Source organism: Guillardia theta (genome assembly GCF_000315625.1).
Source record: "Guillardia theta CCMP2712 unplaced genomic scaffold GUITHscaffold_49, whole genome shotgun sequence".
NCBI lineage: Eukaryota > Cryptophyceae > Pyrenomonadales > Geminigeraceae > Guillardia > Guillardia theta.
Window position 1 is genome coordinate 389,209 of NW_005434625.1, and position 13,815 is coordinate 403,023.

Sequence of the window (13,815 nt, forward strand, 5' to 3'; positions counted from 1 at the left end):
AGGCCACTCCGACGGGCGATCCGGAGACCATCGCTGAGGCGAGGATGACAGTTAATACGGAGTTATCCCCTCTGCCTGTGGTAAGGATCACGCGGCATAGACCATCCAGCAAGATCGAAGAGCTCGAGGAGTCCTGTAAAATAGTATTTTAGCTCAAAACCTCCTTGCTGACAGTGTCGGTCATGAAGATCGATCTGCAGATTGGGTACGTCGCCCTTCGTATCTTCCAGATGACAGGGACGATGGTCTATGCCGCGTGATCCTTACCACTATGACGGTGACAAGCTGTCATCAGCCGTCAGCACATGCGGCCTCCGAGACCACCCGAAAGAAGGAAGAGCTTTCTTCGACCTTCTTCGACCGGTCGATGATCACGAGCCGGAGAGCATCTCCGACTCGCTTCGAATCTCAGGCTTACCTTCTTCGGGAGGTGTCAACCACTCGCCTCGTTTCCGCATCTCCTCGTATCCTCGCTGACAAGCAACTTCTTCCCTCCCCGCCCGGGTATATAAAGCCCCAGCCCTTCCGCCGCCAAGCCATCACATTCTTTCGCTATCCCACCAGCCATGCACGAGTCAGCAAGCCGACCTGAGATCCTCGTCCAAGCGCCATGCCCCGGCGGTCTTCGTGGAGATGATCGACGTCACCTTCACCCGTGCCCCGGCTCGCCGCAACTCGAAGCCAGCCCTCCGCCTCACTGCCGTGCAGGAAGCGTACGTGGAGGCGACGAGGAGGGGCGAGGGGGAGAGCAGGAGGGGCTGGGTGTACAGCGAGGGACGGGAGTGCCTTGAGAGCTTGAAGGAGGCACGGGAGAGGGGGGTCCGAGTACGATGATGAAGGACCGGGGAGATGTACGATATTGATGTAGATACGAACTGTACGATAATAAACGAATGTTGTCTTTTCAAAGCGCTTGTTTGGTGGGAGTCTGCATTGAGGGCAAGAGTATGCCACGTGACGGCAAAGGCTTGATTGACTTTCGATGGAGCAAGAGTCATGCTGGAGAAGAGGAGGCGACGTCTATTTTTGTCCTCGCATCAAAACGATCGTACGTTGCAACATCACGGCTTGAGGATGTTCTGCATTGCACGATGACATATGATAGTGTCAAGGAGCAAGAAACGTTCTTGGCTCATCCTTTGACTGCTATTATACCATGTTTTGGAGATGTGCAGAATGAGAGCCATGTTCTCGTTTCAGTATGAGCTGCAAGAAAGCTTCAGTACCAAAACATAATCAAGTTCACAAAGGAGAATGATGATCATTAGAGAATCGTTTCAAATCCAGGAATGAAGGTTTCTTGCGGTTTGTTTTTACTTGATCATGCAGAAACATAAAAACTGACACAACAGTTTCAGCGAAGGGAAAAATGCCATAAGAATGATAGCAAAACGGAGTGGGAGAGAGCCCCAATATTCATTCCCGCTCGGATCGAATGAAGGCTTACCGAATGCGATGACAGAAACATGACAGTCTTTCTAACCTCGGTCAGCATCGCTCACGTCATAGACTAGTAGGATCTGAATGCAAGCTCGAGTAAGGGAGGCCACGTCAGTATTGATGGGAGTCTGAAAACTTTTTACACCTTGATTGTTGTTTCTGCTATTCTGTTTGGCCCCTTGTTCATGCAGTCAAAACTGGTGTTCTTCCATTTCTCTCTAATGTCCCTCGACTGTTAATTCCACTCAAGTAATGAAACATTGCTTTCAACAAGATTATGTCAAGGACAGTCTGCCTTGTAGACCGAATATCCGTTGCCTTCATGTAGACAACTGGACTCTGTTCAAAAGAATGTATTGCGCATCGGAAAAAATAATCACTAGAGAAAACAATATGCTATGTGCCCCACCCTCCGCTGATAGCGGGTAGCAACATCTTCCTGCTCTGTCCTCCGCAGGCCCGTACCGTCGCATTGAAACGTGTCCTGAGGTTTCTCAGACAAGGGTGCCCTCTTCCTGCCCCTCTGCTGGAGCAGACGGCTCCTCTTCCTCTCCTCTGCTGTTCCTAGAGCCCCTAGAGCTTGAGCTGCTCCTTATCACAGAGAAGTTCTCCTGCCTGCTTGTGTTGGGCTGGGAAGGAAGAAACGTCCATCCTCGCGGAGTGTAGTGAACCCCAGAGATCGGCCTGCCGATCTGCTGCTGCGAGAGCAGGTTGTGCAGCTCCTCTCCCCGAGGCATCATGGTGCGGTGGTCGCGGTCCATGGCGTACAGGAGGAACATGGCGTCCATGGCGTCGAGCAGCACCGAGGCGAAGAAGTTGAGCACCAGCGACGAGATACAGAAGGAGGTAACGAACACGAACCTCGCAACGATGAGATGCACTATCCTCAGCTGCCCCCGCTGCAGCACCGCCCACTCGACATAGGCGTTGGACAGCAGCCACCCTGTCAGAGCTGCGCAGAGCGCCACCACGAGAGCGCCGGTCCTCAGGATAACGGCCGGAGACACGTCTGCTACCAGGGCAGCGAGGTGATTGCGGTGTAGGAGAAGACTGGTGACCTTGGCAGAGTGGCAGAAAGGATAGCCAGAGATTGCCATGAGAGGGACGGCGAATCGGTTGACGAAGCCAATCACGTCCTCGAGGCAGAACCAGACCGACTCCTGCACGCTGCTGCTGCTCCTCGACTTGCGCTTTCCCGGCAAGCTGCTCTCGGTCAGGCCTCGGGGTTGGAAGATAAGCTTGAGAGTCTCGCAGAAGGACGACACCAAGGCCGAGAAGCAGATGGAGCCGAAGGAAGTGCTGCAAACCACTTCATCAGATCCAGAAAGCACAGCAGATGTCTAGTGCCTGAGGGCCCAGCCAAGGGCGGACATGCCGGGAGACATCAGGGATGCGATCCTAAGGAGACATTCAGACGGTGAGACGGGGAGCGTGGTAGACGGACCTTGAGGAGTCTCGCATTCTACTGCTTTCATTCCCTCGCCTCTTGGGCATCTCAGCGAAGTACCTGAGCAACCAGATTCAGTTTCACGGCTGAGTTGGGTAAGAGGATGACTACCAAAGACCGATGGCCCCGCAGACTGTGTAACGTTTGACCTCCTCGAGAATCGAGTTCGTCCATAGCAGGACCACAGAGATGAAGCCCATCCCAACGTACGCCCAGCCATCCGTTTGCCACTCACAGCGCTGCTCACCGTTGGGAAGCTTGGCCCTCACAGCAACCCCCGACATGAACGACAATGCGATGAAGAGGAAGCAAGCTCCCAACCACATCACCTGCAGCATGTCAGTTTCACTTCAACTCGAAGACGAGATAGACACTACACCTGAATCAAAGATAAAAATATAGATATGACAAGCACCGAGTAGTTCTCAACGAGGGCCTGCTAAAGCGTCAATTTGAGCCGAATGGGAGTGCAATGCATTCACCTTGCTAGCGCACGTCAGGAGTGCAGCAGTGAAAGCTATTCGCTCCTTCACCAGGTAAATGATTGCCAGCGAGAGAGTCATCACAACAAGTAGGGTGATAGGCCACACCATATGAACCCCGAGCAAGAAAAGAGATATCGCAGAACAAAACAACGCAATCGGCAGCGCCGACAATGTTATATAGACAAATGCGGTTGTGAATCTTCCCAACAGGAGCACCCAGATCGCACCAAAGACTATGGAAGAGAAAGCAAGCAAGGCAACTATCCCGGAAGCGTTCCGAACTCTTTTGTAAGCGTTCTCCAAGACTTGCTCGGGGCTCAGATCGTCTTGGAAATCGCCTTCCTCTGAATTTTGCTCCTTCTCCTTCTTTGTCGAATTTGATTCACCATGACTCGTGGAATTGCTTTGTGCAAGACTTGTTCCATTCCGCAGGGCGTGAGAGGGAAGTCCAGTACTAGCCTGCAGTTTTATGTCTTTGAGCAACTGCTTTAAACTCTGTGGAAGCATGTTGCTGCTCAAGAGCTTCCTCGCATGTCCATGAGACACCTGGAAGGAGCCAGGCTCTTCAGCGAGCTGCTTCCCGGCGACAGAGCGCAGCCTGTGAGACCATGGATCCCAGTTGGCGTGAGACTTCTTCACCACCTTCAACCTCGCAAGCCTTTTCCCTCCCGTCTGAAAGTTCTCATGGCGCCCTTCAAGCGCATGCTGAATGACCTCTGCTTCCGGTATGTCCCGTGCCACAGCCACCTTCTCCTGAGCGAGCCTCGCCTCGCACAGCTCGAACTCGTGCGGAAGCTGGTAGTTTGCTCCAAGGATGGCCGCGATGCCTTGGATCAAGAACAAGACCATGATGAAAGTGTACAGCCCGAAGCAACCCTTGTCTTGGGAGTCTCTGTCTCTGATAACCGGCCTCTTCGGGACCTCCGAGGACGGAGGCAGCAACATGTCCTCCTCGTTCCACATCCTGGGCGACAGGAACGCGGGAGAAAACGCCTCGGACCGCCTTGCCGACTCTACTCTGTGGCTGACGATGTTCTCAGGAAACACGTCCTCACTCTCCCTCCTCTGGATCGAAGGATTGTTCTCAGGTTCCATGTTCCCGGCGCTGTCCTGGATACGCTCGCCGCGCACTTGGATCTTGTGGATTTAGCAGTTCAATCCCTTGTTCTCACGAGGTTCCTTCCATCATGACAGCCTTGAGACGTGTTTTATGTCAGGCTTGTTGACAGTGTGATGTTTCATCTATGATCTTCCTCTTCCTCCAATCATCGCATCTTCTTCGCTGCCTCCATCGTCAGCCTCCCACTTTTCGCCTCAACATGGATTTTCGGCCAATCTATTTCCGGGGCTCCACCTCCGGGACCCACATCCCCAGACACACCTTTTGACTGATCACTCAACATCTTCAGAGCCTCCGGGCCCGACCCAGGGCCCGGCCCGGGCTTATTGGTCAGTCTGGGGATGAGGGTTTGGCCCTTGGAGTGAGGCGGAATTGCAGGGGTAGTGACTGTTACAGTAGGGGTACTTTGCCTGGTATTTGATGGGGTAGTTGGGGCGATCTTGCACAATCGTTGGGGGTCGTAGAAAATTCTTAGGAACCTAGGAGTTTCTAGGGCTTATGATCTACAACACGTATTATCTGGTACCCTCCATACGACCTTCCTCAGACCTCGAGGAAATCATTCCCCCACCCCTTCAAATGAGCTGTGACATACGGGTAGATTGAACAGGCGGGAGGGGAGTACAGGCTTTTGTTTTCAACACTAGGGGTACTCAACAGAATTAAAATGAGGGGTACTTTCCTGAGATATGAGAAGCTCAGAAAGGGGGTAGGGTGATGCGATTTTGATTGGAATGGCGGCTGCAGCGAGAGGTACCGAGCTTCAGGGGTAGGGTAGTATTCCATAGGGGATTGAGGGCGAGTAGGACGCAGGGTAGGGTGGTGACCACCCGGTAACGGTAGGTAGACGTGCGGGATGGTGGTGGGTGCGGTGATATAGGTACAGACCAGCAAGTCTGCAGGGAAATGGGGGGGTGGGGGTGGATGTTGTGGAGTTATGGTGGCGAACTTTTCAGGAAGGGAATGGGGTGGCGAGTGTGCTTGCAAGAGAAGGAAGGGAAAGAGGAATGCAGAAGATGTTTGTATAACTAACTAAGTATGAACCAAAATCTCACAGTGAGGATGTACATGGACCTCTGAGGAGAGGAATGCTTTTGTAGCGATTTAGTAGCAGGGGCAGTTTGTCAGGACCTCAAGCCTGAAAGCAGACAAGCAATGTCGGATGTGAACATAGCTGGGTACACAAATCAATTCTTGAGTGAATGATATGTGAGTGATTCCAAACAACCGGAAATAGACTTCTCAAGTACAGATGAAGTGTTCTAAACAAAGTGCGGCAGCCCTGCATCATAACATGAAATGCGATAGTTTTGAGAAGGCTCCACTCGTTGAAGGACCGATGGCTGATGCTGTTCACCCATCATGAAAACATTGTATCTGCTCACGGCCTGCACAACATTTTAGGTCTCCGTGTGCTTGTAGTAATCCACTTTGCTTACCCTGATTGATTCCGATTTGAGCATGGGTAGCGCGCTGTCACTTAGAATCATTGCCATCCTGTTGGTTTGATCGGGCATGACTGATGTTTCCAGGCGGCATGTCTTCCTGTTGCTGATCCAGTGAGCTGCGAACCTGAGTGTGTTGGATGGCGCCTTCACGAGCCATTCTCGGTACCAGCGACCCCGTTGTTGGAGCGAGCGTGTGGTGCCTGACAAGCCTGCCAGGTTTCAACTATCAGCCACGTCTCGACAACCCGCTGCTTCAGGTTGTTTTGTTGCTTTACTATCCTCATCATCATCTCATCTCGTTTGTTGCTCACTGCACGCAGCTCTCTGGCGCTGCAGCTCAGCAGGTGGGCGGGTCACCACATCTTGTGCGATGCTGATGTCATGGCAGGAGTTGTCGGAAGCTGCATCCGAACGGATTCGAAGCTCATCGCGCCATAGGTCGAGTCAGATGTGACGCTCTTAATGCTGATGAGCCGCTGCAGGCGAACATGGTCGAGTGAGTTGGACTTGCTTACAGAGTTGATGGCGAACGAGACGACGGCCAACGAGGTTGTACTTGATGTGATCACTGCGTCAGCAAGATCTATCCTTCCTTCTTGATGTGCTTGCTGCGTCAGCAAGATGTCTCCTTCCTATTTCTGACTGATCTGTCAGTCCTCTCAAGACTCGTCCTTCCAAGCTGAAGAGCCAAGGAACCGACCGGCAGCTCGCCCGGTGCTCCTCGTGCTCTGACTCACTGCCCTCCCGTCTAATCGCTGGCGCAGCCTCGCGCTCGTTTGTTGGAAGCCGTCTTCTACTGCCGGCAGTATGTGCTGATGAAGTGGCTCATCGAGGCCCTCAGGTCTTGTGCAACCGCCATGTGCTGGACATTGACGTTGGTTCAGCATCGGCTCCTTGTCGGAATCGCTCTTCCTTGTTTTACTTTCGGTTGCTGCAAGTGTGATGCTGAGCGTATGGCCTGACGAGACTGGTAAGAAGACCCCAAAGAATGTCTGTTGGTGTTGACCGACTTGTGGGTTTGAAACTTGTGTTTCTTTTCATTGTTCTTGCCTCCTTCACCTGCATCTTACATTTTTCATCTTGTGAAAATAAGCATGGGGCTGTGTACATTTTGTTGGCAGCGCTCCTCTCCTCCATGCTCATTTTATTGGCAGGGTCCTCGTTGAGCTCATGGTTCAACAGTGCGCTTGTTGTTAAGGTAATATTGCATGTTGAGAATTCTTTCCTTACTTGGCTCCTTGAAGATTTTTCGATGCTTGTCTCATGTTAACGAAGAGGGTCGTACCGTAATGACAGTTTGTCTCTTTCTCTTCTCCATCTGCTCAGGTGGTTTTCTCTTCTGCGTTGTCTGTTTTTCACCTGACGTTTTCCTTCGAAGTTGTTTTGATGAACCAGAAGTTTTCGTTTGTGTTCAATTACATCGTGGTCTTCATTGAGATGGGTAAGAAATATGTTTGCTCTAGTGTCATTTTCCTTGTTTGACTGGACCTCGCCAGCTGTTCTTGTGCAAGCAGGCAATTTTTCTTGCATCTCATCGTGAAGAGCCGTTAGCCGCCCGCCACTCACATTTTAGATTTTGCTCTTCCCAGAGATTTTTTCTTGTTTATATTGTAAAAGATAGCCGGAGGTTTGAAATGATCGTAAGAGTTCAAACTCCCCTTTGCCGAACCTTTACAGAAAGTCTCTTCTACGGAATTGACATGCACGATCAACGAGAGAAATTAAGAAAGCTTCTGATGTTCACTGCGCGAAGAAAACTTGACAGACTCGCGGCAAGACACTGACTGTGGTTCCGATCCCTTCACCCGCCTGCTCTGCGACATGAGCTACCGCAGTGAGCGGGAAGTACAAACTTCACCTCCCCGTCGAAGTTGAGATGATCGGACCTGATGGGAGGAGGACAGGTCAGGAGACATGAGGTCGCCCGGCAGAGGGAAGCACCTGTCGTCGGGGATGATGGTTACCGACTTGGCCTTCCAGTGCTTGAAGTTGCCGTTGTCCATGTGCTTGCCGTCAGGTCCCATCTGAGCAGCAGGGGTGACAGGAGGAACGAAGCGGTCGAGCATGGCAGGGAGGGAGAGTGGAGCGAAGAACTTGGAGGAGAGAGCCCAAAAGCAGGGAAGGGGAGAAAAGGGAGAAAAGGGAGGAGACAGGTGTCTGGAAGGGAGTAGGGAAGGGAATGAGGAAGTATACTAAGCAAGAGAGAGGGAAGGAGAAGGGTAAGGACGAGGTAAGGAGGGCAAGGAAAGAGGAGGAGATCGAGAGGAACTAGGGAAGACAGAATGAATTTCCACATACCGAGAGGTAGAGGTGTGCTAGGTCCAGGAGGTTCAAGTCCTCAACAAGAAACGCGTCCAAACATCCATCTGTCCTACTCGTCAACGTCCTCTGACCTTGTCGTTGCTAAATGCCTCTCCCCTCTCCTCTCCTCCCTCCACCTCCTCCCCTGTTTCCCTTCTACCTCCCACCTTCCCCTCCCCTCTCATCGATTCCTGTGGAATTTCATTCGCAATCTCGCTGTTCCACTCAACAGGCTTCCTCCCCTTCTCTTTCTCGGACCTGCCTTGCTTCCTCCTACCCAGTCCCCCAGGCATCGCGTCTCCTGTCCCTCCTCCTCTCCTGCGCTCCTGTGCTCCCCGCCCACCTCCTTTCTTGCTCCCTTTCCCTTCTCCTTTCTCCTCTCCTCCTCTCCTCCTCACTTCCCACCTGCCAGGTGCACGAACGGGCAGGAAGTCTTCTCTGTCTTCGATAGCGTCAGCCTGCAGCACGACCGACAGGGCAAACCTACTTTGAGGCAGGCCACGAAAAGAAACTTGCCGGAGACCGTCTCCTCCTCCTCCCTGTCCCCGGCCATCTCACCCTGATGATGAGCAGGTGACTTCAAAATCTGACGCCTCGAAGTCTCCTCTCACCATCGGCAGGCTGCAGATGTCACAGGAAGGTCCGCAAGGCTTCAACTTCATCTCCTCGTCCACGATCGCCGGCCGGATCCTGCAAGGAAACACGGCTGTGAGGTAAGAGGAGGTTGTTGGACAGACAAAGGGGAAGATGAGAGGTTGGGACGAGGTAAACAAAGGATAGGATAAGATAGGATAGGATAGGATAAGATAGGATAGGATAGGATAGGATAGGATAGGACAAAATGTTGAGACGGAAGAGACTACCATGTAAAGACAACAATCAGGGGTCATCGGAGGAGCACCCAACAGAGCTCTAGACGTCACTAGCACAACTACATGGGTAGATATCCAATCAGAGAACAATCTTGGGAATCCAATCATGTCAACACTGAGAGGAGGAGGAACGAGATAGGAAACAAGAGAGTCTAAGTCAAAGGCTTCACTACCTCACTGTCCCCGCTACCGGGTTGAGATGCACCAGATTCTTCAACAGACTGATGGTGTAGCTGCAACGCCTTCAACCCCTCCTCGTGCTCCTTCCTCCTCCTCCTCCTCTGCCTCTCGATCTCGCTCTCGCTCTTCCCCTTCCCCTTCCCCACCCTCAGTCTGCGTCGACGTCTCCCTCGTTACCAGTTCCCTTTTCTTCTTCCTTGCATGTTTTCTCCCCCTCCTCCTTCTCACCGATGAACCCCAAAGGTCTTCCTGAGAGACTCTGAGTCTCTTGCGATGTGCCCAGGAATCCCCCATCCTACTCCACACGCACTGCCAGACCTTGTCATGACGAAGCAGGGAGGCAGGGAGGGAGGGAGGGAGGGAGGGAGGAATGTAGAAATAGGAATAGCAAAAGTAGTATTGGTTGTAGCGGGTGGAATGGGAGGAGGAGCCGTGAGTCAAGACTCGGAGGTAGTGGGGAGGACGTTCAAGACCTGTATCGCTGCTCGTCGCCATGCTGGACTTGGAGTAGGTCCATCGGACGCACTTCACACCCTCGAATGATGGCCTGCAGGAAGACGTTGGACTTTCTCCCTGCCCCTTGCACAGACTCTTGCTCCTCTACTCGTCCTCTACTCGTCCTCTACTCGTCCTCGTCCTCTCCTTCCTTGCACTCCCGTTCCCTCGTTCCCTCCTTCTCCCATCCCTACAATTTTCTGCCGCATCGGGTTCTCCTCCTCCCTCACCCTAGCTGCAGCCAAGGGATCCGTAGAGCTGATGAACTTGGCGAGCGTGCAATCCGTTCCAGCAGCGATGATGCCAAAGGGAGGAGAGGCCTGCTCAGAACATTACGACTTCATCTTCCTCTTCCTTTCGTAGATCTTACAGGAGCTCCTTCTCCTCGCTCTAGGTTAAGAGAGTTCTCAAGCAGACCTGTTAGGACCTGGGGCAAGATTCAAAAGTTACCTCCTCTCTTCACCCTCCATCTCCCATATTCCTCTTGTTCCTCCTCCCTTCTCATTCTCAAATCCCTCATGTGCTGTCTTTTCCTTTCCTCTTCTGTCTTCTTCTTGCCCAAACTCTCTCCCCCCCCCCCTCACAATGTCACCTTCACCCGCCTCTCTTCCCCCCTCCCCCTTTCAACCTCATTTATCTGCTCTCCTCTTCTTCACGTCTCACGCCCATATTGTTTCCTTCGCTTGTTCCTTCATCTTGTCCCTTCTCCTCCCACGGTCTGCCCCAACCGTTTCACTGACCTCGTTCGCTGTTCCGTCGCCTCCAACAGCGATCACCCCATTGTAAAGAGATAGCTCGCACTCCCTGAACAGCTGATCAGTCTTGCCCGCGCATCTTCTTCTCCCTGTTCCTTCTCACTCCATCCTCCCTCTGCCCCCTCACCGACATCCCCCATCTCTCCTCCTACCTCATCCTCCCTCCCTTCCTCATCCTCCTCTCCTCTCCTCACCCTCTCCTCTCTCACCTCAGTATGTCTCGCGCATGTCCCGCGTGCTGCGTCTGATGGCAGTCAGTCTCGATCCCAGCAAGGCTGAACATCTCCGCAACCGACTGCCACACTTGGTTCGCATGCCTGCCGAGCAAGCCCCCTCAGCAAGGCAAAGACGGGAGCTGCTCGCTCCTCACCTCCTCCCCGAGTAAGGGTTGATCACCACTAGCACCCGATAGATCGCAACCCCCCGCATCGGAGCCCCGAGTTGTACGACCCCAGCGGAGAAGATGGCGAGAATCTCCTGCAGGCTGTCGAAGTTTCCTCCCTTGGGCCTTGATAGCAGATACGTCTTGAGCCTCGCCTGACCTCCTTCTTCGTCAGACCTTCACCCTCGCAGTCGCAGGATCGGCTCACTTCCTTGGGAGGCATCCGGACCATCCGCAGGGCAAGCACGTTCTCAGCCGCGTCAAGATCCCACCTGAAGGAGACATGGGGCGAGGAAGAGGAGAGTCGCAAGAGCAGGAGCAGGAGCAGGAGCAGGAGCAGGGGCAGGAGAGCGAGCGGGAGCGGGAGCATGCAGTCAGACCACTAGTCGTAGTGACCACCAGCTCGCACCTGAGAAGTTCTTGTGCTGTGAAGACTTTCTGGCGGGCAAATATGCCACTCCCCCACTTCATGACTAGCTCCGAGCATTCCCGTGTCCTTGAAGACGGCAGGTCAGCCATGGCATGCAGCCGTCACGAACGCTTGCCGGAAATAGATCTGCGCTTCGTGCAGGGCCTTAATTCGTGCATGATCGGCTTGCAAGGAGCAATGAAAGGCCTGGCTGCGGCATCAGTTGCACATGCCGTCGGGCACAGCACCCACCATGTCGGTCGTTACATGTCCTCTTGCCAGCACGGCGACAGCGCTCCCGCCTGCCTCCTGATCAAAGAATCCAGCATGGTGAGCAACTCGTCGACCGCAGGACAGAGAGGTTGTTCTGGTTCAATTCAAAAAAAACAAAATTACTTGTATTGTGCTTTGCACTTTCCTCTATTTGCGATATCATAGATCGATCTGATCCTGCTCCTTCTCTACCTGCTCGTCACCTGTACGAAGCACAAGACAGGTCTCTGAGCCGGATGGATTTCAGCATCGCCTCCCCAAGAATACTAACATTCATTACTTCCGGTTTTCTCCTTCCAGATAATATTGCTCCTGCTCCTGCTCCTGCTCCTGCTCCTGCTCCTGCTCCTGCTCCTGCTCCTGCTGCCCCTGATCCTGCTCCTGCTCCTGCTCCTGCTTCTAATCCTTCCTGTCTGTTCATCTCATCGGCAGTGTCTTCCATTGCCCACCCCCTTCCTGACTCCCTGCTCTCCTTGTCTTGAACATCCATTTCGCCACCTGATTTGATGCAAAAAGTCCGCAGGAAGTCCGCCTCAGTGCAGGTGTCCGGGGATGAGGGTACACCAGGACGAAGAGTCGCCGACAATGCGAGCAGCTGGAGGGGTTGCGGGCGTTGCCGCGCTGCTGCTATGCATCGCCTTCGTTGCCACACGCCTCTCCTCTCCCTCTGCCCTCCAGTCATGCACTCCCTGCACCGGAGGCGAAGGCTGCATCGCCGGCTGCCGACTCAACGAGGTTGCCATGGCGCACACTCAGCTGCTTGCGGACACGCGGCTGAGCGCCAGGAGGATCCCCGGCGGCGAGCGCGAGAGCATGCACTCAACGCGGTCGAGAATCCAGAGGTTGAACCAGCAGCTGCTGCGCATCAACACAAGACAGGCATCCGCCGCATCGGAGAAGACTCTTGGCTCGATGCTCAACAGCGCTGTGGGAGATATTCTGCGAGCTGAGGGGGATGAGGTCAAGATGAGGAGGCAGGTTCAGCTTGCGCACGGGGAGAGCGTTCAGGACGCGTACAAGTCGTTGAGGTGCGATGGCTGGCCGCTGTCGATGTTGGGCTTATCTCTTTGAGCAGTCCTGACGAACAAGCTCGGTTTCGACTCAGAGCCCGGGCCTTCCTCCTCTCGATCAAGAACTCACAAAACAATCTCGTAGGACCTGATGACCTTCTCACTTGTTTCTTGTTGATTGTTTTTGGAATGGCAGAAAGCAGCAGCCGCCGCCATGGCTTCGGCAAACGGCTCTCTGCTGCACGGGGCGAAACAGCGTGCTGTCTCGAAGACTGCTGCGGCAGCCCAGCCACTTTGGACCACTGAGATGAGGTTGATTGATACACACTCGAGTTATCATGTCTCTGATTTGTTTTCTTTATCCTCTGTGTTTTCGTATTTTTTGTCGTTTTACTCTTGTTTGTGATCTGTTTCTTATGATCTGACAACTTTGGTCTTCAAGCAACTTCTTCAACAAAGTAGTCAAGGACGGCCATGGAGGCGCATGGGGGTACTTGTTTCTGACTCGATTCTCAGGCTGGATGTAATTGTGCCTGCAGGTACGGCAAGCGTGCTGAGAATGTGAAGAAGCTTCCTGGAATCGTCACCAACAATTGGACCTTGAACAAGGGAGCACTCTCCTTGAAACCAACAGGAGATGATCCAAAGCTTCCTGGGGTGAAGACTTCGGGCTGGTAGAGAGTGTGATATATTTTGGAGTTTGAAGCAAAGCAAAGCAAAACATCATGGTAGACCTTTGGATCTACGGGCGTAACAGGTCTTGAGAAATATCCAGCCCTCAGTCATTTAGGTTAGAAACTTTTGCTGGATAGCCGCATCCGAACCTTACGGATTTGTTGGATACGGCAGAGCCCATGATGCAACTAGAGATTCTTCTCACAAACATGATGTGTAATGCCAACTACTCTTACAATATCTCCTCCGAAAACCACTCTGACCTCAACGGTGCAGGACAGTGCCTTTCCAATTTGATGACCCCAATAAGCGATGTGGATCCTTCTTACTGACCACAACAGCATCTCTTAGATCTTGTTCCTTGATCGTTTAAATGCTCTGCAAAAACATGTTTTGCTTTTGTTGCCGGCCTTCAACCAAGAATGCCATATCGATGAGATGTAGGGTTTCTGCTTGCTGGGTCGCAATCAAGTTATCTTGCAAAAGATCGGTGGTTGCAAACACATCAAGCAGATATCTTTCG

The 13,815-nt window shown here is 52.9% G+C and overlaps 4 protein-coding genes across 4 annotated transcripts; 2 read left to right on the forward strand and 2 right to left on the reverse strand.

Annotated features, from left to right (window-relative positions):
* Positions 1-1,934: 1,934 nt before the first annotated feature.
* GUITHDRAFT_163997 (hypothetical protein) lies at positions 1,935-4,467 on the reverse strand (the record flags this gene model as incomplete). The annotated part of the gene is made up of 5 exons (XM_005829935.1): positions 1,935-2,739; positions 2,885-2,947; positions 2,999-3,216; positions 3,267-3,323; positions 3,370-4,467. 5 exons carry the CDS (start codon positions 4,465-4,467, stop codon positions 1,935-1,937), a joined length of 2,241 nt encoding a protein of 746 aa, XP_005829992.1.
* A 1,555-nt stretch (positions 4,468-6,022) lies between these two features.
* GUITHDRAFT_163998 (hypothetical protein) lies at positions 6,023-7,462 on the forward strand (the record flags this gene model as incomplete). Its single annotated transcript, XM_005829936.1, has 12 exons — positions 6,023-6,102; positions 6,157-6,197; positions 6,261-6,284; positions 6,329-6,378; positions 6,423-6,489; positions 6,595-6,654; positions 6,705-6,781; positions 6,825-6,910; positions 7,095-7,138; positions 7,185-7,266; positions 7,319-7,381; positions 7,437-7,462. Coding segments are annotated over exons 1-12 (645 nt in total), but the record flags the coding sequence as incomplete, so codon positions are not given.
* Positions 7,463-7,680: 218 nt separating this feature from the next.
* GUITHDRAFT_140864 (ceramide kinase-like protein) lies at positions 7,681-11,295 on the reverse strand (the record flags this gene model as incomplete). Its single annotated transcript, XM_005829937.1, has 17 exons — positions 7,681-7,749; positions 7,799-7,826; positions 7,882-7,964; positions 8,239-8,306; positions 8,402-8,432; positions 8,640-8,699; positions 8,729-8,800; positions 8,853-8,931; positions 9,287-9,346; positions 9,522-9,602; positions 9,767-9,840; positions 10,019-10,108; positions 10,159-10,215; positions 10,529-10,592; positions 10,753-10,860; positions 10,914-11,080; positions 11,134-11,295. 17 exons carry the CDS (start codon positions 11,293-11,295, stop codon positions 7,681-7,683), a joined length of 1,353 nt encoding a protein of 450 aa, XP_005829994.1.
* An 897-nt stretch (positions 11,296-12,192) lies between these two features.
* GUITHDRAFT_140865 (hypothetical protein) lies at positions 12,193-13,295 on the forward strand (the record flags this gene model as incomplete). Its single annotated transcript, XM_005829938.1, has 3 exons — positions 12,193-12,635; positions 13,060-13,107; positions 13,157-13,295. The coding sequence occupies 3 exons, from the start codon at positions 12,193-12,195 to the stop codon at positions 13,293-13,295; spliced, it is 630 nt and encodes a 209-aa protein (XP_005829995.1).
* Between the last annotated feature and the right edge of the window lie 520 nt (positions 13,296-13,815).